General features: G+C 44.6%; 1 protein-coding gene across 2 annotated transcripts in view; it reads right to left on the minus strand.

The window, feature by feature from the left end:
- Nucleotides 1–25,457, minus strand: part of P2RX3 (purinergic receptor P2X 3) — a 31,584-nt gene extending 6,127 nt beyond the window's left edge. The window contains exons 1-7 of one of the 2 annotated variants that reach the window (XM_053398528.1): nt 25,133–25,457; nt 13,492–13,627; nt 3,971–4,042; nt 3,272–3,335; nt 2,425–2,518; nt 1,473–1,550; nt 176–317 (exon numbers count right to left, since the gene is read on the minus strand). In XM_053398528.1, coding sequence (XP_053254503.1) covers nt 176–317; nt 1,473–1,550; nt 2,425–2,518; nt 3,272–3,335; nt 3,971–4,042; nt 13,492–13,627; nt 25,133–25,251 — 705 coding nt within the window. In that variant the 5' untranslated portion in view covers nt 25,252–25,457. Of the gene's footprint in view, nt 1–175; nt 318–1,472; nt 1,551–2,424; nt 2,519–3,271; nt 3,336–3,970; nt 4,043–13,491; nt 13,628–13,859; nt 14,318–25,132 lie in introns of those variants that run through there. The other variant, XM_053398519.1, reaches the window with a different exon arrangement.
- Between the last annotated feature and the right edge of the window lie 201 nt (nt 25,458–25,658).

Below are 25,658 nucleotides of genomic sequence, written 5' to 3' on the forward strand. Positions count from 1 at the left end.
TGCAAGGTAGAACAGACTGTGTATCAGTGAGTTCCCAAGACCACTGAGAAAGCATTGTAGCTGAGGGGGAGATTCAGGTCAGAAACTAGGCTTCCAATGCTCAAAACTGCAATCCTGGCCACTACCCCACAGAGTACCCATTCCAGTGTTTCGTATTGGCAGCATTAATACTCACTGTGTCAGCCAATTGGGCAAAGTCTTGCCCAGCAAATTTCACTATATCCCCAAGGCGCAGGATGGGGCAGAATGGTTGCTCCACTGGGTTGAAGCGGCATCTCTTGATATCTTCAGCTGTGAGGTTGGGTAGGAGGTTTCCCCTGGGAAGGAGGCAAAGCAAGTCAGACTAAGATGAGAACTGCTGAGCCCCAAATGAAGAGAGTGAGGAAAGTCAGAGGCAAGAAAAGTCAGGGCTTGGTGGCGCAATGCAACTCGGTCTGAGGAGCCTGCCCTACTGCTCCCTTCACCTAGAAGTAATTGGAGGTGACACTAGTGCCACAGCCATCACAGGGTGAAAGAGACTGGCCAGAAGAACTGCAACATTTGCTAGGGGATGTGTGAGCTCCTCTCTGAACCTTCCAAGTCTACTTCTGCGGCACAACTTGCTTGACAATGAAACAGCAAGCCCTGGCTCTCCCCAGTGGCCAAGGGGAATGCAGAGTCAATATGGATTGCTTTGAGGTTTCACCTTACAATCAATAAATGCTAAATATATAAATTTTATGAAATAAATAAAAATAACTTGCTTGGAGACATTATGAGGGAGAGAGGTCATTATAGGGGTCTCTCTCTCTCTCTTTCTTGCTGGCACAATTCACATTCTTACTGTTTGCAAAAAAAACTCCCAAACCTGAATCTCTAGGAAAGAAATAATATTGGAGGAAAGAATAATATTGGTGTGGAAGAGCCTGCTTTGCTGACATGCAACCTGCACCCACTACACTGCACATTAGCCATGCCCTCCAGGTGTTCCAGACTACAATTCCCATCACCTGGTGGCCACCAGATTTGGGAATCTGCATCAGACTGTGCTTGACAGAGATGACATACTCAATCAAATGCCATCCAGTGGCTATGCCTATGCTGCAGATAGGGAACTGGTGTTGTTGGGATACAGTTCCCATCATTTCTGACTACTGGGCATGCTGACTGGGGCTGATGGGAGCTGGAGTCCAAGAGTACTGGTGGGGGTGGGGGGAGAGCCACACAGTTCCCTGTCCCTGCCCTATGCTGCAGACTGGTTTGATGGCCCAGGAGGCCTGTTGCAGCCCAGCCACTGTCAGTCTGTGCCACCACTTCCCACCCTTTGCACGGAGCCCTCCTGCAACTGCCAGAGAACACAATTCCAGCGGGATGAGGAAAACCTCTGGCCAAGGGAAATTTCCAGAGGGCAGCTTTCAGACCAAGTGTATCGGGAGCTACATTCCTGAATGCCATCCCCACTCAGGTTTATAGGCTGGAGCCCATTTACTCACTTTTCAAAATTGAACAGGGGGAAACGGATGCTGTTCTTAATGAAGAGGGTGAAGTTTTCTGCTTCTAGCATGACAGGTCTGCAGGGAGAAAAGTAAAGGAAATTGATTATTTGGAACAGGGCAGAGTACTGCAGGGCTGGCCCAGCCATTAGGCAAAGTGAGGGGACTGCCTCAAGTGGCAAATGTCTCCTGGCTATTCCTTCTAAGCCCTGCTAGCCATTTCCCTCTGTTGGAGGACAAGGGCTGTCTGTGCTTTCGGTGGGGCATGTCCTGACCTCCTGAAGCAGATTGCTGGTGAAGTATATGACCACCTTTTAATCAAATGAAATAACCAAGTGAAATAAGATGAAATAACTCCTTCCTTGGAGGTTTTTAAGCAGAGATCAGGTGGCCATCTGTCACGGATGCTTGAGTTGAGTTTCCCCGCATTGCAGGGGGTTGGACTAGATGACCCTTGGGACTCCTTCCTAATCTACAATTCTATGATTCCATGATCTCTGATAGTGGCAATATACTTCATGTTGAGGTTTCAGGTTTCCGTGCAATTTTTTTTTTTTTTAAAAATTGCCGTATATGGGGGATTTCCTCATTTTAAGTCAGGAACAAGCCTATACTTGTCTGTGAGGCACTAAGACATTTCATGCATCCCCCAGTTGGGGCCTGGTTATGATGCTCAAGTCACCTGAAGCTGGAAGGCACTGGATCAGTACTGGGATAACTGTCAAAGAACCATCCTGTCCTTCCTTGTCAGATTAAAACGAATGGAAAAGCTAAGCCACCACCCACGCAAGGACATTTTTGGCCTCAAGAAATATTTGACTACAGACAAGAGTTGGCGGGTCTCCTGGGCATTATTTGACTAGTCAGTTGTCTAGGGCGCCAGCTCTGATTGAAGGTTCACAGTGGGGTCAATTTTCCTTCTCTTTGAAACAATCATGGTCCAAGCACTTACACGTTTACATTGTCCACCTCTGCTGGGCACCAACCCTGGATCTGACAGGTCTGGAAAGTGGAATTGTAATTAACACATCGGCCCGTCAGGATCCCTGCAGAAGGAAACACTCCATCAGGAAAATGTCATGGTAAAAAAAAGCAAAGCTCAGCATGTCAGGAAGCCATGCCTTCATTTAAGGACTACTTGAGAATTTGTAGTTCACCTCAAATAGCAAAACTGGATGGAACTCTCCAGCTCATTATAAGGGGTCCATTGCAGTTTCCACGCTCTCCTCAGCCACCACCCAACCACCCGCCTTTTGATCAAGCACATCCAATCCACTGTGGGGCAATCCATGACTGCCTCAACCTGACTGAACCCCAGGTCAACCTGAACTGGCCTGATTTGGTTTGGGAGCTGATTCAGCTAGAGCCTGCGGACAGTCTTAATCAAAATAATCTCTAAAGCCACATTATTCTTTTTAAACCACAGTTTTTCTTGTGCTGGATGCCTGTCCACCAGCCTTGTTTCAACACAACTCAAGAACATATGGTGGGAAAAATAAGTTCCACACATTCCAACTATTTATCCTTCCCGTCATCCCAGAAATTGTTCTAAAAATAAAATTCTGTACAGAGCAATCCAAGTACCAACCAGCCCCTGCTTGGCTCCCCCCCCCCCGGACTGTCACAGCATCATTCATGTGCCCTCAGACCATTGGGTATGAAAAAAAGTAGGTCAATGGTGTATAGATCATTCTGCCAACGATGAGCCAAACCCAATACATTTCACAGTGACAATGAAAGGTAAAGACAAGCCTTTCATTTATACATTGTTCCTTCCTTGTCTGTTGTCCGTTGCTTACCTGCTCCTGTGGCGGTGGGGACGGGCTTCTTGCAGTCTTTGTCCCCCTTGCACTTGTACCCCGGCTATTTATGAAACAGGAAAGAGAAGAGATGGGCAGAGAGAAGAAACCTCTAATGTTTCCAATATTAGTTCCCAGTTACCTTGTCGCCCTGTTCTGAGATGCTCAGACTCCTGAGGGAGCTAAGAATATCTTAGCTCCCGATCCTCACCCTGTCTCATTCACAATCAGTCCTTAAATTTCTTTTTTGGAGGGAAGGAGCCCATTAATAAAATCCATGAACTCCACCCCACCCCTTTCTCTGCCACCAATGTAGCCAATTAGTGTGAGCAGTTCTGAGCTAAACGGTGAAGGCAGCTTTTTATACTCCAAAATGAACAGGCCAGTGCGGAACGTCAGAGCTGCCACCAGCAAGAACACCGGACTGGCTGTGCCCACGTTGCTGCCACTGTGCCCCAGCACATCCGCTTCAAGCAAGCTACATGGCGTCAGGAGGGCGGCTCTGCAGCTCTGCCCCACCACACTGACAGCTTCTGCTGCAAAGCTTCCTCTGCCACCAGGATAGTCTTCTCAAAGGAATAGCTAAGGAGGGAAGCACAAAAGGCTAAGCCCCTTTTTGTCTAGAGCACGGAAGACATAGCAGGAGAAACCACAGCCCCAGGCCACCTCCCTTCACCCTCTCTTGCCTGACCTGCTTACATCAGGGCAGACGCCTTGGAACTGGTTCTTCGTCACAATGAGTTTGGTGATGATCACAAAGACCGATGTTCCCTAGGAGCAGGTGGGAGCAGGGTGGGAAAGGAGGGAAAAGTTCACGTTGTCGCAAGGAAGGGCACAGAGAAAGAAGAATTGTGAACAAATGAGTTACCGCAGTCACAGACCAAGAAAATAAAATGCAAAATTAAACCCAAACGACAAGTTGAAGAAGAGTATGCCAAGTGAAGCAATGGGTGGGAAAGAATCAGAGAACACCCAGGCAAGGATCAAAGCACAGACTAAGAGACGGGGACAAGCAAACATTTCTTTATGAGCCTGCATGTCCACATCGACCAGTGTTAGTCAGCTGCAACCAACTCTCAATAAGTTTGCAAAAATTCACCATACCAGACCTGTGACTATTTTTGCAATGGATTAGAATTTTAAAAATAAGAACCTGAGGCAACGAATTGGAAAGGAGATGCAATTGTGCATATATTTTTTAAAAACAACAACACTTTTCTTTTTCTTTTTAAAAAACCCTCCCTCTCGCTTCCTTGAGCACTCACTCAAGGTTTTCCACCACTGGGGAGGAAAAGGTTTTGGGGGGTACCCTTCCTTCCCAGGGAAAAAAGTTACTGGGGAGGATTTTTTTCATCAAAAAGGGTTAACCTTTAATGCTGTATTGTTTTTAACACTTGATTGGAAGCTGCCCAGAGTGGCTGGGGAAGCTCAGCCAGATGGCGGGGTATAAATAAATTATTATTATTATTATTATTATTATTATTATTATTATTATTATTATCCCCTCCCTTTTCTCTGGCTGTTCTTCTGCAGCTACTCAGCCATATGCACAGTCACTTTTGCATTTAACATTTAAAAGGGAACTTGTGCAGAGAACCTGCATCCTGTACACCAGTGGTTTTCAACCCAGTGTGCCGTGGCACCCTGGGGTGCCTTGCATGATGGTCGGCACCACTGGCCTCTGTCCCACTTGTCTTCCCACCCTCCTCTGATGCCCTTTTGCATCTTTGCCTCCCAAAGGCTTGCACAGCCGTTTACTGCACCAGCCCTGGCCACAAGCTCCCGAGGCAAATGGGGCCTCTGGGGCCGGCCAGAGGGTGCTGGTTGCCAGGAGCAAAGGCTGCCTCAGAGTAAGCAGGCAAGAAGGTGAGGGAGCCAAGCCAGCCAGTCCACCAGCCCTTGTTACTGGGAATAGACAAACAAGTACAAATGTAGACTTGCCAAGGACAAAATTAACAATATTTAGAAATCATCTGTATAAACACAGTATTAGGTTAAGTTTAGGATAAGTACAATCTTTTTTTCACAGGTGTATTTTAACAATTGTTATTCTTTTCACTTGTAATTTTATACTGAGTACAAAAATCCTTTTTATTTTTCAATAAAGAATAACTTTTTTTAAAGCTGTATAATTTCAATATAATCTAAGGATTTGTATGGCACACTTGTAAAATGTTCCACACCTAGGGGCGCCTAAATACCTAAAGGTGTTCACATGATTAAAAAAACTGAATTCTTGCAGCTGCATTTTTCACACAGGCACTAGGAACTGAGATTGACCCTGGCTCCTCACAATGCTTACATAGATGGACAAACAAAAGTAAGAGAGGCAATGTGGTGAGTGTATTAGAGTATTGGCATGAAACTGGGGAGATGCGAGTTCAAATCTCCCCCTCTCCCGCACAGCTTACCTGGAATCTCTGGTTCATTAAATGAAGTAACTAAATTTCCATGTAAAGTGATCCTGAAACAAAGTCCCACTTTGAAACAAACAGCACAGAGCAGCCCTTATGTTCTGGAATGTCAAGTCTGGAAATAAGAAGCCACAACTCTTAGGAGAAAATGAGTTTCCCTTTTTCAAGCATCTGCCTCGGGACTGGGCAGGAAAACAAAAACAGAGCTGGTTTCTGTGCTTGGAATTACTCTGAATTTTCCAATAAGTAAGAAGGAAAGTTCTCTTCTGCACCACAACTTTCCCACGTCTGCCAATGAAAAAAGGTTACTCAGAGTTTCCAAAACATTTTATGGCAGTTCCTCTCCCCTGTTGTAGTTTTCGGCAAGCAAAATTGGAACATGTGGCTTAGAACTTGAGCTCCTATGAACAGAGTTCCACTGTTGGGGTGTTTCTGCTGAAGGAAGGGGGAAAGCATTTTTTGCTGATTCTTCCTCCCCCTTGCAGCTCTCTGAAAAGCTGCTCAGCTCTGGCTGATGCTGGAGTTTGGAGGTGTCCCCTCCATGTCTGAGCCTTCACTGAACCGCACATTCCCTTTACTCCGTTTAGAGTGCACTCCCACCGCTGGTTTGAAAAGCAGGATACACACATTAGCCACAATCCATATTTATCTTGTATCAGTCCTGCTGTTCCTTACTAAATCTTGAGTTTTGATGTATTTTACCCAAACCAGCTTCGATCCAAAATGAGAAAAGAACTGTGTACATGTTACCAGCTTAAAAAGCAGCAAGGTTGTCCTTTTTGTTGGATCGATATTGGATCAAAGTTGGTTTGGGAGGAAACACATCAAAACACACTATTTAGGGGGGGAGAGATAGGGTGCAGGAAAGATATGGATTGCGGCTAATGCTGTGTTCACACTGTGTTCTGAACACCAGTGGGAGCGCAGTGGATGTTTCCACAGCCAAAAAATGACCTAGCTGCATTTTAAACAAGTGATGTTGCATACACCAGCTCCGTCCTTTATGCCTTTATGAATACAGTGGTACCTTGGTTCTCAAATGGTTTAGTTGTCGAACAAATTGGCTCCTGAACGCTGAAAACCCATAAGTAAGTGTTCCGATTTGCAAACGTCTTTCGGAAGCCAAACGTCCAGTGCGGCTTCCGCTTGAGTGCAGGAAGCTCCTGCAGCCAATTGGAAGCTGCGCCTTGGTTTTCAAACAGTTTTGGGAGTCGAATGGACTCCTGGAACAGATTAAGTTCAAGAACCAAGGTACCACTGTAGCTGTAAAGACATTAGCAGATTATTATGCTTATCTCCAGGACATAAAAGGTTTCATTTGCTGATCTCTGCTGATTAAGATGCTGTTAAAAGGCACAGCAGCAAGCCAGGATGATTTTCTACCCTGTTCAGGTGCCGCCTTTTTTTAAAAAAAAATTAATTTAATGTATCAAATATATGTGTTACCCATTTGTGTGGTGGGGCGGGGTGCAGGAAAACTGAACCATAAGACAAACAGCAAAGCATACTATAATCCATTAATGATGTTCAAATACAACAACTTGCATGATGGTGTATTTCACCTTAACCCCCCCCATCTTTACCTTGGTGACAGATGCTGGGGGTGTAACATGACACAGTGCTCTAGCTGGCAAGCACTGCCTGTGGCTGGGAGCCGCCATTTAAATCCCCCCCTAATTCCCCGATAGAAACTGGGCGGGGAGTTGAAATGTTAGCTGCAGCTCCTTCAGAATCAGGAGCACTGGGCCCAGGAGATGGGCGGCCCCTTCACAGCCACCCAACATTCCTGACCCATGACCTGCCATGCAGAACAGGAAATGCCTTCAGATAATTTTCTAAAAATGCTTAAGGATGAAGGAATGCAAACTGCTCAGTCTAGCACATGGGTAGGCAAACTAAGGCCCGGGGGCTGGATCCGGCCCAATCGCCTTCTAAATCCAGCCTGCGTATGGTCCAGGAATCAGCGTGTTTTTACATGAGTAGAATGTGTGCTTTTATTTAAAATGCATCTCTGGGTCATTTGTGGGGCATAGGAATTTGTTCATCCCCCCCCCAAAAAAAATATAGTCTGGCCCCCCACAAGGTCTGAGGGACAATGGACCAGCCCCCTGCTGAAAAAGTTTGCTGACCCCTGGTCTAGCACTAAGCAAAAGGGGGGGCACAGTTGATTCCCACACCTAATTGAGGAAGGTGTGTGCTAGGAGATTACACATTTGCTGTTTCCCCGAGTGGTAAAGAGCTTCAGGGGCTGTGCTGCTGGGATGAGTTCTCCCTGTGTACAAAAGCAATTGAGTTCTGGTTTTCTTTGCAATATTTGTCCCCCTCCCACTTCAAATAGGCAAGCAGTCTGGAGGCAAACAGACATCCCACACGTAGGTAGCAGCTGCTGAACACCCCAGTTCCAGTTCCAGCTAACTTCAGCCAACCACAAGAGTCTGACTTTCTCCCCATCCTGCCGGTCTGTTTTTGTTGCCTATTTAAATTGCCAGTGCTGTTTCTCATGTACACAACTGCTGCGAACCGTCCCATATTCCAGCCCTGTTGGCAAGCTGCCCATTCAGGAGACCATAAAAGGTCATTAAGAAATACGGATGGGTCCTGGTGCATACTTTTAATTTTTTTTTTTATAAATTTTTTTATTGCTTTTTTCCAGAATCTAAATCCATCATCAATAACACAACAAAAGCAGTTTTACAGAAAGAAAAAGAAATTAAACAAGAAAAAATTCATTTTTCGAAGTCTTTTTTTTTTTTTTTTTTTTCCTCATCCACTGGACTTCCCCATCTCCTCCATCCCTGCATTCTTTATAATAAATATAAACAGCAAATTAATACCTTGTTTCCTGTGTTTTTGTATTTTCATCTAATTATTCACTCTGAGATTAAAACTTTTCTCAATCATTAACTTTGTTTCTATCAACTCCGAATTTCAATACTGAAGCATATTTACCTCAAACCTTAGCAAATTTTTAACATTCATATATCTTATAATGTTTTTGTAAATAGTCCTTAAATTTTTTCCAATCCTCTTCCGCAGCCTCTTCTCCCAGGTCTCGGATTCTGCCAGTCATTTCGGCTAGTTGCATATAGTCCATCAGTTGTGTGTGCCATTCTTCCAGTGTGGGTAGCTCCTGTGCCTTCCAGTATTTAGCTATGAGAATTCTTGCTGCAGTCGTTGCATATAAAAAGAAGGTTCTGTCTTTCTTAGGTATCCTCTGGCCCACAATGCCCAAGAGGAAGGCCTCTGGTTTCTTCTGAAAGGTATACTTAAATACCTTTTTCAACTCGTTATAAATCATTTCCCAGAAGGCCTTCACCCTCGGGCATGTCCACCAGAGGTGGTAAAAAGTTCCTTCAGCCTCCTTACATTTCCAACATTTATTATCAGACAAATGGTATATCTTTGCAAGTTTGACTGGGGTCATGTACCACCTGTACATCATTTTCATAATATTTTCCTTTAAGGCACTACATGCCGTAAATTTCATACCGGTGGTCCATAACCTTTCCCAGTCCTCAAACATAATGTTGTATCCAATATCTTGTGCCCATTTTATCATGGCTGATTTGACTGTCTCATCTTGAGTATTCCATTTAAGCAGCAAGTTGTACATTCTTGAAAGCACTTTCGTCTTAGGTTCAAGTAATTCTAGTTCTAATTTTGATTTTTCCACCTGGAAACCAATTTTTTTATCTTTTTTAAAAATCTCTAAAATTTGGGCATAGTGAAACCAGTCTCGCACCTTCCCTTTCAATTTTTCAAAGCTCTGCAACCTCCAAGTGTCACCCACTCTTTCTATTATTTCACAGTATTTTGCCCAGCCACCCCCCATATTAAGTATTTTTGTGGCTTTAGCCTCCATCGGTGATAACCACCTCGGAGTCTTGTTTTCAAATAAGTCCTTGTATTTAGTCCAGACAGAAAACAGAGATTTCCTTACAATATGGTTTTTAAACAACTTATGAGACTTTACCTTGTCGTACCACAAATATGCATGCCACCCAAAAGCATTGTTGAACCCTTCCAGATCTAGGACATCAGTGTTTTCTAGCAAAAACCAATCTTTCAGCCAGCAGAGGGATGCAGCTTCATAATACAACCTTAAGTCCGGCAGGGCAAAACCCCCTCTTTCCTTTGCATCTGTTAATATTTTAAATTTTATTCGGGGCTTTTTGCCCTGCCAGACAAACTTCATAATGTCCCTCTGCCACTTTCCAAAACATTCCACTCTGTCCACGATCTGTAGGGTCTGGAACAGACCAAAATGGCATAGATGCAATATATTCAGAACAAAAGGCTAAATTGATAGTAAACAATGTGGTGACAGAAGAGTTTAAAATTGAAAAAGGAACACGACAGGGGTGCCCCCTATCACCCTTGCTATTTATTTCTGTCCTTGAGGTTTTGCTAAATTTGATCAGGAAGGATCAGCAGGTGGAAGGAATACAGGTCGGAGGAAAACAATATAAACTGAAGGCCTTTGCAGATGACTTGGTTTTGACATTACAGGAGCCGGTGTCCAGCACAAAAAGAGTATTGGAATTAATTTCTGAGTTTGGTCGGGTGGCGGGATTCAAGTTAAACAAACAAAAAACTAAGGTTTTGGCAAAAAACTTGACACCTTTAGAAATAGATGGGTTTCAGAAGGAAACAGAACTAAACGTTGTTAATAAAGTGAAATACCTGGGGGTCAACTTGACTGGGAAAAATTTGAATCTGTTTAAAGATAATTATGAAAAATGTTGGTCTGAAATTAAAAAGGATCTAGAAATCTGGTCAAGATTGAAACTTTCCTTGTTGGGAAGAATTGTAGCAGTAAAGATGAATGTATTGCCAAAAATGCTGGTGCATACTTTTAAGGCCATAAACCAGCACAGGACCCATTTGACATGGCAATCCCCCCCCCCGTCCCCAAAAAGCTGGGCTTTACAATTTATTTGATGCCAGTTTAAGACTGTGGTATTTGCATATATTTGTTGAAAAATACTGGATTGTATTTATGTCAAAATGCTATTGGAAAAAATTGGAAAATAAAATTTATTTTTTAAAAAAAGAGTGTGTGGTATTTGCAGGGAGTTGGGTGGGGTGTAACAGGGAATGGGTGTGTGTATCTTTATTATGATGAATTCTGTTTTGATTATATTGTATTGTTATGAGTTGGCTGGTGGTGGGAAGGCGGGGAGTAGGCTGTATGCTGAAACTCTTCTATCCCCTGTCCAGCAAGTGTAATATAAGATGGGATTAAAATTCCTAGAAGAGTCAGGCTAGCTTCCTGGTGAGGTGATAGCCTAGGTTATGAGGACATTAAGAGAACAAAGGAAGTGGATCTGTGCCAGATACCAAACTTGCTGGTAGTTAGAAAGACAAAGGTGAGAGCGAAGAATTGAAGGGTGTGAGCTAGAAGCTGGAAAAATGCTGCATGCTGGGAAGCCAGAAAGTCAGAGTGATGTTTGATTTGTGTGTGAATGCAAGGCTGTGGCTATGGGATAAACAAGACCCTCTTGGAGTGTTAATGCTGTGAAAACCTCCATCGTAGGCTCAGGTTGTATATATGTGTAAATAAGCCATATATCATAACAACACCACAATCTCCGCTGTCCCTCTTTCCAAAGGAAGCACAAACCTTGGGTAAACCTTGGAACCTCACACCAATTGGATCTTGGGGTGGCACACAACAGTATATTGTTCTTATTCTACACCACCCGAGGATCTGTCTGGACAAAGGGCAGTTTAAAGATTTTAAAATCAAATAAATGAACATGAACGCTCTTTTATTAAGCCCCATGAAAACTCAGTTTGCGGTGACCAAGTCAAACAAATTGACAATCCTATCCTGTTGTCCCCAACTCCCAGGCAGAGGTCCACATTCAGCTGCCTGGGTTCAGTCCACTTGCAAAAGCTGGCAGGGACCTCAGGACGCCATATCCTTGACTAAGCCTTACTCTTGGATTCCACCCCATCCATCAGTTTCACTGCAACATGCAGCAAAAATCAGAAACAATTGGGACGAAGTTGGTAGCTCCAGAATTCGGAGCAGTTGTTCCTATCATCTTTGGGGGTGGGGAGTGGGACCAGCTCATGTTCTTACCCGCAATGTTTTCTATTCATGGAACTCTTCTTCTGCATTCTTTGTATTCCTAATGGGCCTGAGCATGTTTTGGGAATTTCCTGCTCAGTTGGGGAACATGAAAGCAACGTTAGAACTCTGTTACAGTTCCAATGGGGTTGGGGGGGAACAGCATAGAAGGGTTATCTGCGGTCCTGAGAAGTACAGTGTGTATATATTTAGAACACAAATTGCTTGTGCTCACTGACCTGTCTCAGATTTGATGCTGAAGGTACAATGAAATCTGAACGCATATCCATAGAATATTCCGACTCAAGACTCCAATAAACTTTTATCTACAGTTCTGCTGATGCCAGTTACTTGCTACCTTAGATCCACAAGAAAGGCTCTTCACACCTTCACCTGTACTGTATTGCTACCAACAATCTTCCTTTATGGCACCGTTTGCCGTGGCAAGTGAGCAAGCATGAAATCATTAAGACCCTTATTTTCCAAGAAGGCATTTAGAAGTGCTTTGAACAAGGTTTGCACTCAGGTGTGATTCCCCAGGGCAGGAAATACTCACAACTGAGCACCTGAAATTGTGCAGCCATGTTTGTTCTTTTAAAATACAGACACCATAGGCCCTGATCCTTTTCCATTTACTGTTTGTGTGCAAACACAAATGGCTCATTTGCACCATTAAAATATTACGTATGTATATCTGGTTCATGCCTGCACATTTATCACTTGATGGCTGCAACATCAGGGGGTGATTCGTATGACTGAATGGCAGGAGCAGCACATCCTGTTTTGCCTCCTGAGATGAAATGGGAATGTGTCGCCATGCTGTCCATATCTGGGAAGCTGAAGGACAGCCACTGGTGGAGAAGCGATGCCAGTGCCAGTGCCAGTGCCACTTCTCCACTAGTGGCACGGCCGGGGGCACCCATGGGGGCACTGTCTTTTCAACTTCCACCACCTGAGGCAGCTACTTCAACCAGCCTCATGGGCAGGCTGGCCATGCTGAATGGGTCATTCTAGAACAGTGGTTCCCAACCTTTTTTTGCCCATGCCCCACCTAAGCATCTCTAAAATCCTGAGCAACCCCCCCATGACATATAATTATTATTATTCAAAAAGTAAACTCATATTCACATGGAGGAAGCCTAAAAGGCCATTCACTGTTAATGACTCATTCTCAAATTGCCCCCCCTTAAAAATCAAATTGCCCCCCTATGGGGCGTGTGCCCCATGTTGGGAACCATGGTTCTAGAACATTCTTATCACTTCACAAACAATGTTATTCCATGGAATCAGTCAGCATATGCATTCCCTTGCTAGTAATCAGGTATATAGTAATCTTTCTTACAGAAAGTGATGCGCAGTCATGCACAAACTATACCAGGGAATATTTTTTCTGAGAGGGGAGCCACATAACCGCCCCCTGCCCCAAGTTATTGCTGAAGCCATACTTTGCTGCTGAAGGGTTTGCTGCTGCTTTATTGGGTCTGTGCTACGGGTTATTGTATAGCTTGTATTGCTTTTTTCTGATTTTATATTATACTTTATGCCCTCAAGTAACTTAGAGACTCCTTACATAGCAAGGGACTATTAAATTGAAATGATGACGACAAAAATAAAAATGATTGATTTATCCAGATATCAACAAACCAAACGGCCTACCCATCTTTCAGCCTCAGGAGAGCTCCATACCCTTTCAACCCAACTCCCTCCCTGAGAACTTCGTGAAGGCTTACCTGTGGAGGCGTAACATAATCAGCTGTGTCCATGACTTGGTTACTGTACTTGCCAAAGCCTTTCACCTTGGTCACCACAGAGGACTCAATGGAGGTGTCTCTTATTTGGTAGGCCTTCTCGTGCAAGAACACCCACCTGCAGAACGGGGGTGGGGGTGGGGAAATAAACCAGTTAGCAAGTCCTCTAGGGCCCTAATGACAAGACACAGAAAATAATGGTGGACTAATTTACATGAGCAAAAACCACCCTGATCTTTTACTGCAGGGTTAGCTAACTTAGTGTGCTCCCACTGTTGTTGGGCTCCAGCTGCCATCAGGATGGCCGATGGTCAGAGATAATGGGAGCTGGAGTCCAGCACACTGCTTACCCCTGTTTTGGTGTCCTAAGCATTAGCATTGTTAACGGAATAGCTCCCTATGACTACTAGATCTTGGGGCCAAGTAGCTTCTCCTCATGCTTCTGCATAGCCCTGTAGTAGCGAGGTCACAACTTCCACATTCTCTCAGCTGTTGCCAGCCAGTTATCTCATTTTGGGGTCTCCAGCTCCCTCCCTGTGGGCGTAATCCATTTCTATTGCAGTCAGTACAGATGTTATGAATTTGTTTGGCATTTCAAAAGCCTCTTCTGGTTGCCTTGTTATGAGAATTGGTGGGTTGGGGGCTTTCTTCAGAGAAGGAGTGATGAGGTGATCTGCTGGAGCGCAAGGGTAATTGACAGCTTCTGCTTGCTCTGGCAAGCAAAGGAAGTGATGGTGTGAGGCTTTCAGGTCCTTTTAAAATGAAGTTTGAACCATAAACATACTATTTTCCAGTTCAGACGTTGTCCTATCTATACCATTAGCCCCCTGCCCCATAATAGCAGATCCCTCCCAGTTATTGCTTCCAAAAAAAATGCTGTTTCCCACAACAGGCCTCCCTGCTAGGCAATAAATGACGATAAGCCCTGTAGGAGGGCGTTTAAAAGAATGTTTTTGTCCAAACCAAATTGTAAGGCAATTTTTACTTCGCATCTCATTTTTTGTTGGGTGCTGCCCTCTAGCGCTCAGATTTATATTGATTTATCACAGCGATAGATAGAAACGCCATCCATGTATGCAGCTGATGGCTCTGACAACGGTGACTTTACCAAGAAGGAGGCCAGGAAGCATATCAGCACTGGCCAAATGGAAAATTTTCACCTGAACACCATTTACTCAGCAGCACATCCCACTGATTTCAATTAAGCCTGCTCCCCAAAAAGAGCATGTGCTTAAGAATGCAATCTGTAATGCAGTTTGTCTAATTTGGATTTCAGTGAATCACAGATTGTAAAGGGCCTTTCTATCATCAGTCTGATTTCCGGCATACAGCAGGGTGCATATATTATCCCTCCAGTAATTCTTAGATAGTGTCTGTACCTTTTATAGGATATCAGACACCTAGCGCTGAATCAAGCACATCCATTGGCAAACTGTTCCAATTGCCAATTATCTTCCCGGCTAAATGTTTGCAGCTAATTTCCAGTCTGAGGGATTCAGTCTCCCTGCTGGATCCCTCTTTGGTTGCCTAGAGATTAAAAAATGGCCTCCGCTATGAGACATCACTTCCTTGTTCATCCCTTCCCTTGCTCAAGAAGACCATGTGAGCCAGGCACAGCTGATGCCATCCCATCCATACCAGAATGACAGCCTTTGAACATCACAAAGGAGAACAAAAAAAACAAACCTCATGAAGTATCAGATGCCAACATTCAAGGTTGGAAGCCACTAATAGATCAAATTAAATTAGATATTTCCCCCCTTCCATACCCACTTAGAACTTGGTAAAATGCTAACAACATTAAGCACACGGTCATTTTGAAATGAAGCTGGCAGTTCAGTTAAATGGTCCATTTATTTCCCTCTGTTTGATCAACTCAGAAGAAGTAGAAGGGTTTATCCTATCTTACATCACTCCTTTCCTACTGCCTTTGCCAAAGACTGGAGTTTTGCTGTTGTAGGCAACATACGCACAGGATCCAGTCCCCTCCTCTTGAGGAAGAGCTTTTATTGAAGGGATGTCGCATTTCCCTAGCACTCAGACCACCCCAGTTTTGTCACTGGGGAAAATGCCCTGTCCCTCCAGCAAGGATGCTGATATTTGCAAGTGCTGTGTGGAATGGACTTTGCCAGCATGAGGCTCAGAAATGGTGACAACAACTTCTCTGCTGGGTCAACACCATTTTGTATTGACTACTTGGTAGTTACAAACTAGGGAGGCTAAGAACAACCCCAGCACATCACTCCAGTGAGGCAGCAGGCAAGAGAGAGTCAGACACTGGATGGGTTATACCAGCCTGGCCCCCATCCAAAGTTCTGGGCTACAACTACCATCAGCCTATGCTTGCTAGAGCTCATGGGAGTTGTAGTCCAAAACATTGGGGGGGGGGCAGATTGGTAAAAGCTGGGTATATACCATCACCCTGCAATAATAATCTTTCATTTTAGGAAGACCATGTACTTTCCCTCACCCTGGCATCTGAACCATACCACACCCATCCAGCGAATGAAGCCAATGTCTATCCCTTCTATGGCAATGCATCCTGTCTCCATTAGGTGGTGATGGGATATCCTCCTACTGCTGTAGGATGATGGCTAACATGAGCATAGTGCTTTCAAGTGCGTGCGTACCTAAACTCTCTGTTTGGAGGTGGTGGTCTCCTGATTCATGCCACGGTGCATCTGCAGCAGCACAACCAAACAGACACCTTCATCTGCCTCAGCTGCAACAAAACATGTCTCTCCCACATTGTTCTCCACAGCCACAGCAGGAGTTGCAACCTTCCAGCAGTTACCCCCAAAGGCACACTCCTCCATTGTCTCCCGAGACAGATGGATGCCAACAAGGTGTGGAATGAGGGCTAACAAGAGCATATTGCTTTCAAGTGTCTACCTACTTAAACTCTCCATTTGGGGGGTCTCCTGATTTAAATATTTAGGGGGGGGGATGATTTGATCCCCTTTCCTTGGGATGGGATTGATCTGTTTGCATAGGGAAAAGTTCAGTAGCTGGATCTGAGAAGTCCCCCTCCCCAAATACTTACTCAGCCCTCCTTTTCTTTTTTCTTGCCCTAATTTAGAACATAAGCATGGAGTTTCCCCCACAATCGAGAGTTATAAACCTACCTCTTAGTAAAATGGAAGTTCCTGAAGGTTCCTCAGAAGCTAATGGAATCCATGACCACGAACATATTTCATGCTTTGTGGTACAATCAATGTCATGCCAATTCCTAGACTCCATGCGCCAGCTTTGAGCAGCATGTCCATTACACAGACTACAAATGCTTCGCTAGGCTGTGAGCCAAATGAAACCCTGCGAAGGGGGGGTTAGCAGTACCTGCATCGTGTGACACAAGAGCCTTTTCAATCCACATTTCCTATGTAAGAATATAAGACGGTAAGAAGAGACACCCTTCTGGGTCAGGTCAAAGGCACATCTTGTCCTGCATCCTGTTTTCTCAGAGACCAACCAGATGCCCATGGGAAGCTCCCCAAAGCAGGACCAGAATGAAAACAGCACTCTCCCCACTTGGTATCCAGAGAAATGCTGTCTCCGATGGTGGAGGAAGTGCACAGCCAACAACACGGCTGCTACGCACGGACAGCCTTATCCTCCATGAATATGTCGAATCCTCTTTTAAAGGCCTTCCATGCTAAGTGAGTAAAGAATTGCTGTGACATGCAGCATCCCCAATCTACATGTGTTAACTTGAGAGCCTGCATAGACCCTGCAACTAATTGTGGTTTGTACAGGAGTATCATGTATCCTTTCGATCTGTGCAGAATCTAATAAGGCATCACAGGCAGCTAAAAGCTGAAGTGCGGGAGCTCGTTGTGATGGCTCACACAGCAATACCTGCAGGAGGTTCACAACCAAACCCTCAAGTGGAGCCCAAAAATGTAGGCACACACAAACTCAGCAGAAGAACGTTTAATCCAATAGGTCCAGTGCTATTTTTCTAGAAAAAGAGGTGCTGGAACTCACAATGAACTCCTCCCTTGTTCTCTTATAATGGCGATGGCACTCACCTGACAGGTGCCGGAACTGAGTTCCGGTGAGTTCCAGTCACTGCTTTTCTTCTTTAAAAATGTTTGTGGATACTCTCATTTTCCTACTCATATTGAAATACTGCCCCTCAATGAGGTCAAAATTAGATTCACAAAATGTTTAGGGGTATGCGTCCCCCCCGAAAAATAATCACTGGTTCCAGCTGGAAAAAAACACCCTGAATAGGTCATCAACCAGCTGTCAGATGCCTGGCAGAAGAGATATGCTTTAACCAGGGGTGAAAGAAAAGAAATGCAAACATTATTGCAAAGAAGTTCAAACCACTAGCATGAAGTTGGCATCCTTCAGAGAAAAGGAAAGGAGTATCTGTTCTTTGCTTATTTCCCTCATTCTCTGACTTCTGTTATTCTGCCACAAGCAAACTGGAAAACCTCACTGTCATCTCAGTCACTTGCCAAAATAAGGAAAATCTGTCAATTACTCTGGCACCTGATAGCCCTCACACTACTCAGAATAAATATCGTGGAACTGTGCTCCCCTGAGTTCCCCTTCCACTGCGCTGCTGATCCTAGGGGCTGATGAAGAACTACACATAGCCAGATGTGCACATACTCCTTCCACAGAGGTAAGATATATAACCTACTGGTTAGAGTGTTGGAATAGGACCTGGAAGACCAGGGTTCAAATCCCTACACAGTCAGGAAGTTCACTGAGTGACCTTGGGCCAGTTGTTATCTTTCGGCCTAACCTACCCCACAGGATTGTTGTGAGGAGAAAATGTGAAGGTAGAGAACCATGTATACCACTCTTAAGTTCCTTGGAGGAAAGCTGAGATTTAAATGCAATAAATAAACAAACAAATAAATAAATAAACATACATTCTATTTATTATTTTTGGATAGCAAGACAGCAATTACCTATTGCTAAACATCCCAAGTAGGCTAGTGATATGCTTAACCTTTTATTTTGCATGGGATGCAACAGTATTCTGAGACAGCGCTAAGTGAGACTGCTACCACACTGCACTTTATTCTTGTGGCCAAGGGTGTATCTGTTCTGTACATTAATTAGGCAAAGATTAGCCAAAGGCAGCATCACTTTTGAATTTGTGTTGCTGATGTGTTCTTCTTCCAGTAAGGAAGCAATGCTCTTGAGCTTTCCGGTTCATAAGGCAAAACAATGTGGATAAGCTGAACAATGTGGATAAGTTTAAAAGGCCAGGCCAGCTACAGGTGTAGTGAGAAGCCTCAAAGAAGGTGGTGCCAGGAAGTAGATCAGGCAAATCAAAGTGTCAAGAACAATGAACTTTGCAATACAATACAAAACCCTCCCAAACCCATTTCTAGCTGTGAAAGTGTGGTGAGAATCTCATCGCAAGCAGCAATTTATCTTTCAGACTACCCACAACTCTCTGGGAAACACCACTGCAAATCATCCATGCTCATAGCATCACACAGAAATGAAACAGGATGGTTATTTCGCTTGCCGGTTGAGAGATTTCAAGTGCTATGCAACAAGTCCCACAATTGCACTGCGTGTGCGCAGGTGCGGGGAATTTTTACCAGTGACAATATACTGCAGTTTAAGTATGTGAAATGTGGACTACCTTGAGGACCCCACACATCAGATGGGTAAAACACTGTAGTCCTGATCTAGCTACAGTGTGTGGTGACTAATAGCCCATTCCAAAGCATGATTATTGGAAGTAAATCCTAGTAAGTTCAAGGGGGCTTACTCCCAAGGAAGTCTCCATAGCATTGTAGCATGGGTCCCATTGAAACTACTATAAGAAACAACTTGTGACTGAGGTCACATTGCATTCAATAAGATGGATGGCCCAATCTTATGCATATTTATGCAGAAGTAACATACTTTTCTGTCTATAAGATGAGGATTTTTTACGGATGGCTGCGTTGAAGTTAAATCCTTTGAAGACAGAGGTCCTCTGGCTGGGTCGGGACGACATGGGGCTGGGGGGCCAACTCCCATCTTTTGCGGAAGCTCAATTAGTGCCAGCACCTTCTATCAAGAGCTTGGATGTAACCTTTGACGCCTCCCTTTCCATCGAGGCGCAGGTTTCAGCCACGGCAAAGCTGGCATTTTCCCATCTCCGCCGTATCAAGCCGTTGGTCCCTTACCTTTCTCGCCCTGATCTGGCCACAGTTATCCATGTGACGGTCACCTCCAGGCTTGATTATTGTAACTTGCTCTACGCGGGGCTGCCCTTGAAGCTGACCCAGAAACTCCAGTGGGTGCAGAATGCCACAGTGAGGCTCCCTACGGGGTCCTTGCCATGGGATCACATTCATCCAGTGCTTTACCAGTTACACTGGCTCTCAGTGGAGTACAGGGTCAGGTTTAAGATGCTGATTTTGACCTTTAAAGCCCTATGTAGCCTAGGACCCTCATACCCACAGGGCCACCTCTCTTGGTATGCCCCGCGGAGGACCTTAAGGTCCACGAATAACAACACTTTGGAGGTCCCGAGCCTCAAGGAGGTTAGATTGGTTTCAACTAGGGACAGGGCCTTTTCAGTACTGGCCCCAACTTGGTGGAACGCTCTGTCACAAGAGACCAGGTCCCTGCGGGATTTGACATCTTTCAGCAGGGCCTGCAAGATGGAGCTGTTCTACCTGGCCTTTGGTTTGGACTCAGTCTGACCCTTATGTTTCCCTCCCCTTATGGTTTTGATTTATGGGCTACTACTAAAATGAAGCTACATTTTAAATTGTATTTTAACCCGTATTTTAATTAACTGTTTTTTCTTTAATGTTTTATTGTAGTTTTATTGGTGTTAGCCGCCCTGAGCCCTGTTCTGGCCAGGGAGGGCGGGGTATAAATAAATTATTATTATTATTATTATTATTATTATTATTATTATTATTATTTATTACGTTAAAGTAATGTTGAAAAATTGGGCTCGTCTTATACATGGGTAGTGCAGAGGGGTGATCGGGGATTGGTTGCCGCCGGGAGCTAGAGATTGTCTGCGGTGGTATTGCGTGTGATTGTTGGCTGCGGCAAGGGCTTTTAAAAATTGGCTGCTGCAGCGACAATTCAGTTGGGCAGGCGATAGGCAGCGGCTGGCGGCTTGCGGTCAGATGTTTGGTGGCTTTTGCATCCTCTGCAATAGGAAGCTTTGCTCAGGTGGGCAAGGGAATTTCGGCAATCTCCCCACAAAAGCTGAACGGCCCTGGGCAATCCCCCCTCAAATAAGCTCAACAACTCCGGGCAATCTCCGCCTATTTTCTTAATTTTGGGTCCCCCAAAATAGGGGACGTCTTATACATGGGAGCGTGTTATACACAGAAAAATACGGTAAGTTGCACTATGCTTTGACAAAACAAAATTTAAAAATTCATTCCAGTAGCACCTTAAAGACCAACTTTGTTATTGGTATGAGCTTTTGTGTGCATGCACACTTCTTCAGATACTTCAGATTCTTCAGGTATCTGAAGACGTGTGCATGCACACGAAAGCTCATACCAATAACAAACTTAGTTGGTCTCTAAGGTGCTACTGGAAGGAATTTTTTATTTTGTTTTGACTACGGCAGACCAACACGGCTCCCTACCTGTAACTATGTTTTGACGGTTTTTACTCCCTAGTAAATGTGCTTAGGACTGCAGCCTTAGTCATAGGGAACTAATACTGGATTAGAGCCTGTGCATTTATTGCACTGCTAAATAATTGTTTCAAGAAGAACAATGTTCTTTAGTCTGTTAGACCCCTGGGAATGGAGAGGGAAGACAGGATTTACAGCCGAGTTTCCCCCAGCAATGCAGTAGCGGATAAGAAATTGTGTTGCCCCCGGAAGAGGGGAGTATGCATAGGGGAGAGAGAAAGTAATGGGCAAGGCCCAAGCGGCTATCCATGCTAATGGAACTCTGGTTAACAACATCAGGGTTGGGGTGGGGAACAATTCAGTCCAAGCACTCAAGCTGAGATGGCAGAGGGTAGGGGGGGGGCTTGGCCTCCACCTATTTCCTGCCATCAGCCCCTCCGTTCATATTCCTCTGGAAGGATGCCCAGGAAACAAGTCTGTGCCTCATCAAGCAAATGAACTCCCACCAATCTTCTGGCACTGAGCGCTTGCAGGCTATCTATTTTCAGGTGGGATTCCATCATACACCAGCAAATTCAGGTTGTGCAATTAAATTTGGTGTCCTGCATGACAAATCCACTCCCAACCCCCAAAGATTGGACTTTTTGAGATAAGGAAAGTGATCGGGAAAATGCTCTTGATGCAATGGTTGTCTTAAGGTCCTGATAAACAAATCAAAGTGAATACCCAATGAACAGACATCACCTAATTGTCCTACAAACAATTCAGGTTCAATGCTCATCTGGATGTGTCCACTGTTGCAAAGCCCATATATTACTACCACCTCTGCATATAACCAGGACACTTGCTAATATAGCTGCCCTCTCTCACCATCCCTTTCACAACCCAGAATAAAGCTCATAATTATTATTTCATATTGTACTTTTATAGCCTCTTCCCAACACTGTTTATACAGGGATAGTCCCACTTACCGTATCTCCATGGGACTTCCTGGTAATTAGACAACACTAATCTGCTTTGCAGACTTTGTAGAGTTTACCCTCACAAGCAACCCATCATTCCATTTAACAGATCAGGGACTGAGGCCTGCAGTCAGGGACCTATGTGGGGCCAGACTAGAAGTCTTGAACTCCAAAGCTCCAGATTCAAGGCCCTCCATTTCATTGCTTGACTCACAGCAGTGGTGTTTTGTTTTTGTTGTTAGCTGAATCCTGCCCTCTTACCTGCAAATATTTATTTTACAAAAACATTATGTACTGCTTGATTGTAACGAAACTAAGGGGTTGACAATATATGCTCATTCTCAGTAAAAAATAGTTAAAAAGTAGTTAAAAACATTAAAAAACCAATTAGAATCAGGAGTAAGCTAAAAAGAGATTAAAACATATTGACATCTACTTGTTTGGATTAGCTTGCTTACAGAAAAAATACAGTGAAGGTGCCTGCCTGATGTGAATTGGCGGGAAGCTCCAAAGTATAGGTGCTGCCTTTTCACAACAATATCAGTTTCAAAAGTGCTTATTCTGTTATAGCATACACAGGCACACATCTCACATCAGTCCCCACCCCTTGCTGGGGGAAACTGAGGATTTATCGTCTTCCCCTCATTCCGCTGGCTTTCCCGTTCTACTCATTCCAGAAAGCTCTCTGTTAACTAGAAGAAACCATCTCCTAACAATTATCTCCCATAAAGAGACCTTCACGGGCCATTAGGAAACATTAACATTCTTTCGCATGTAAGGCAAAACCATATCATGGACCTATTTAACTGTAATCAATAAGGATACCCAGCAGTGATCCCCCCCTACATCTCTCTGTGTGCAGCAAAAGCTGTTTCCATATTACTTCTTTTTTTTTGCCACCAGATGGCCTTCACAGTCACTGTTCCCTAGGTAGCTGTTGGCTTCCGTAATTTTCAACTACAGTGGTACCTCGGGTTAAGTACTTACGGTAATTCGTTCCGGAGGTCTGTTCTTAACCTGAAACTGTTCTTAACCTGAAGCACCACTTTAGCTAATGGGGCCTCCTGCTGCTGCCGTGCCGCCGGAGCACGATTTCTGTTCTCATCCTGAAGCAAAGTTTTTAACCTGAAGCACTATTTCTGGGTTAGCGGAGTCTGTAACCTGAAGCGTATGTAACCTGAAGCGTATGTAACCCAAGGTACCACTGTACTCATAACCTCTACCCCTATATAGTAGTTGTCTCCTGTAGCTATGATCTCCATGTGCACAATCTCTCTCTCTCTCTCTCTCTCTCTCACACACACACACACACACACACCCCTTCCTGCCGAAGTAGTTTATAAAGTTGGTCAGCCTGCTCACAATCCACTAATGTACCTTCTTATAGAGTTACCATCCCATGTAGTCATCCCCCAAAAGGCTTCCCTCCTTTACCCCACCCCCCAATATATATTTTTCTCCCAGAAACAACTTTAAGATGTCAGTGAGACTACTCCGCTATAAACAGTCTCAGGAAAAACAGAACACAGAACCCATCCCAAAGCAGTTAAGTGAACTGTTAATCGCCTCCTTCCCAAACTGTCCCAGCTCCCCTGAGAAATGTGGGAAAATGCCTTCTACCAGGTCAGACCTTTTGGCTATCAAGCCCAGCATTGCCCACTCTGACTGACAGTGGCTCTCCAGCGTCTCAAGCTGAACTCTTTCACATCACCTGCTCCCTAATCCTTTTCCCTGAAGATGTGGAGAGATGGAACAGGGGGCTTTCTGCAGTCAAATCATGCGCTGTCTGCCACTAACCTATGAATCACATCCTTGCTTCAGTTATTCATACAGATCTCCCACATTCAGCACACTGATAGATTTACTTTTCCAGGAAAGACACACAGCTCCCCCATCTCTGTCTGTTCAAACGTGCACATGTCTCTCTTCTTTGCTCACATTCAAATGAACACCCAACCCATAGAGTAGAATGAATTCAAACAACTACCAGGAGCCTCTTGCCCTCTGGTAAAGCAAATTTTATCATGGCATGTGGTAAAGTCAGCCTCTCTGTGAGGCTGGATGCTCTGGCTCAGGTGGCAAGTTTGCAATGGCACAACATAGTGCAAAGAGTTATCAGAATCCTTCCTTTGCTGGAAGAAATGACTATACAGTATGTGTGGACAAGCTTGCCTACATAATCACACGTCCAAACAAAGTCTCTGAAGGGACAACATGAATTCAGCTGCTTGGTCTCAGGTAAACACATGCCACAATAGGCAAATAATGTGAAGCACTTCTTTAGTTAAAAAGCAGCTCCTTTTTGTCTATGATTCCCTTGGGGCTATCTGAGGGCAGAAGCCCATGAATTTGTACAACATCCCCTTAGGATGATAAAACAAGGGTTTTCACAAATAAAATTTGCTGTGGCCCTGAATCCAAGTCTCCTGGCTCTCCAAACAGCTCCTCAACTCCAGACTTGTGAGAGATGGTAATCATTTTCTATCCGCTACCCAAACCCCACAAGCCAGAGACAACACTGTCTGCAGCCTCGTGGGACCATAAGCTTTCCTGCCACCTGCAACTGCATGTTCCTTTTCCAGAGCTGACAGGCATGCCTATGTGAGTTATTATTTCCTTAGAGATCTTTGCAAGTTTGGAGAATCCAAGTGAAAATCTCTATGTATTTCAAGTCTCCCTTACAGGAACAAGTTACATTTAGAACCATTCACTTGGCACAGTGCTATTTTTCTAGAAAAAGAAATACCAGAACTCACCATGAACACCTTCCTTGTTCTCTTACAGTGGCAATGGTACCCACCTGAGAGGTGCTGGAACTGCGTTTTGGTGAGTTCCAGCTGAAAAAAAGCCCTGACTTAGCAGCCTTATCTACCTGGCTTCTCACACCCATCAAAAATAAGCTGTTCTCGGTTACTTCCCCAACACCTTCCTTGTTCTCCTGTCCTCTACCAACACCTTTGTGTAAAAAGTTGTCACCTCTTGAGCGATGATGATTTGTGGGGTGTAAGCCCTTACCTTGTTTCTCCTACAGCCACCCTCCCTCCCCCAAGTGAGAATATATTTCCCCCATTCACATGCCATCCCTCACCCAATGAAGTAGGAAATGATCAGCAGCTGGACGGCCCGGTTGATCACGCCGATGGTCCAACTTTTTACCACCACCGATTTGGTGGTTTCATAGGTGAAGAAGTTTGCCACACAGTTCATGCCGAAGGAAAGCCTGGGCGCCGAGGAGCAAATCCAAGATGTTCTGCAGACCGGACTGGAATGTCAAGGGTGTTGTGATGGGTCTATGAGTGGTAGACACGGAGGTGTAATCTGTGCAGGGAGAACATTCAGAAGCTTTTTGGAAGGAAGAAGTTTTGCTGGCTCCCTCCTGCTGTTGCCTCCTGCTACTCTGGGCATGCTTGAGACGCTGGGACCCCTTTTTATAAGATCTCTTTCCCCACCCCCACCCCTACCCAACACCCGGTGATGCAGTCAGAGAAAGGTGGGGCTTTCCAGCTCATCAATTACAAATTGGATTCTAGCGAGTGCCTAGATGGAAGAGATCTGAGCATTAAATAATGAATCTGCAATTGCTGCATTTCCTCTGAGTGGTGTTCCAGCTCTAC

This window comes from Podarcis raffonei, chromosome 1, assembly GCF_027172205.1.
Source record: "Podarcis raffonei isolate rPodRaf1 chromosome 1, rPodRaf1.pri, whole genome shotgun sequence".
NCBI classification, from domain to species: Eukaryota; Metazoa; Chordata; class Lepidosauria; order Squamata; family Lacertidae; genus Podarcis; species Podarcis raffonei.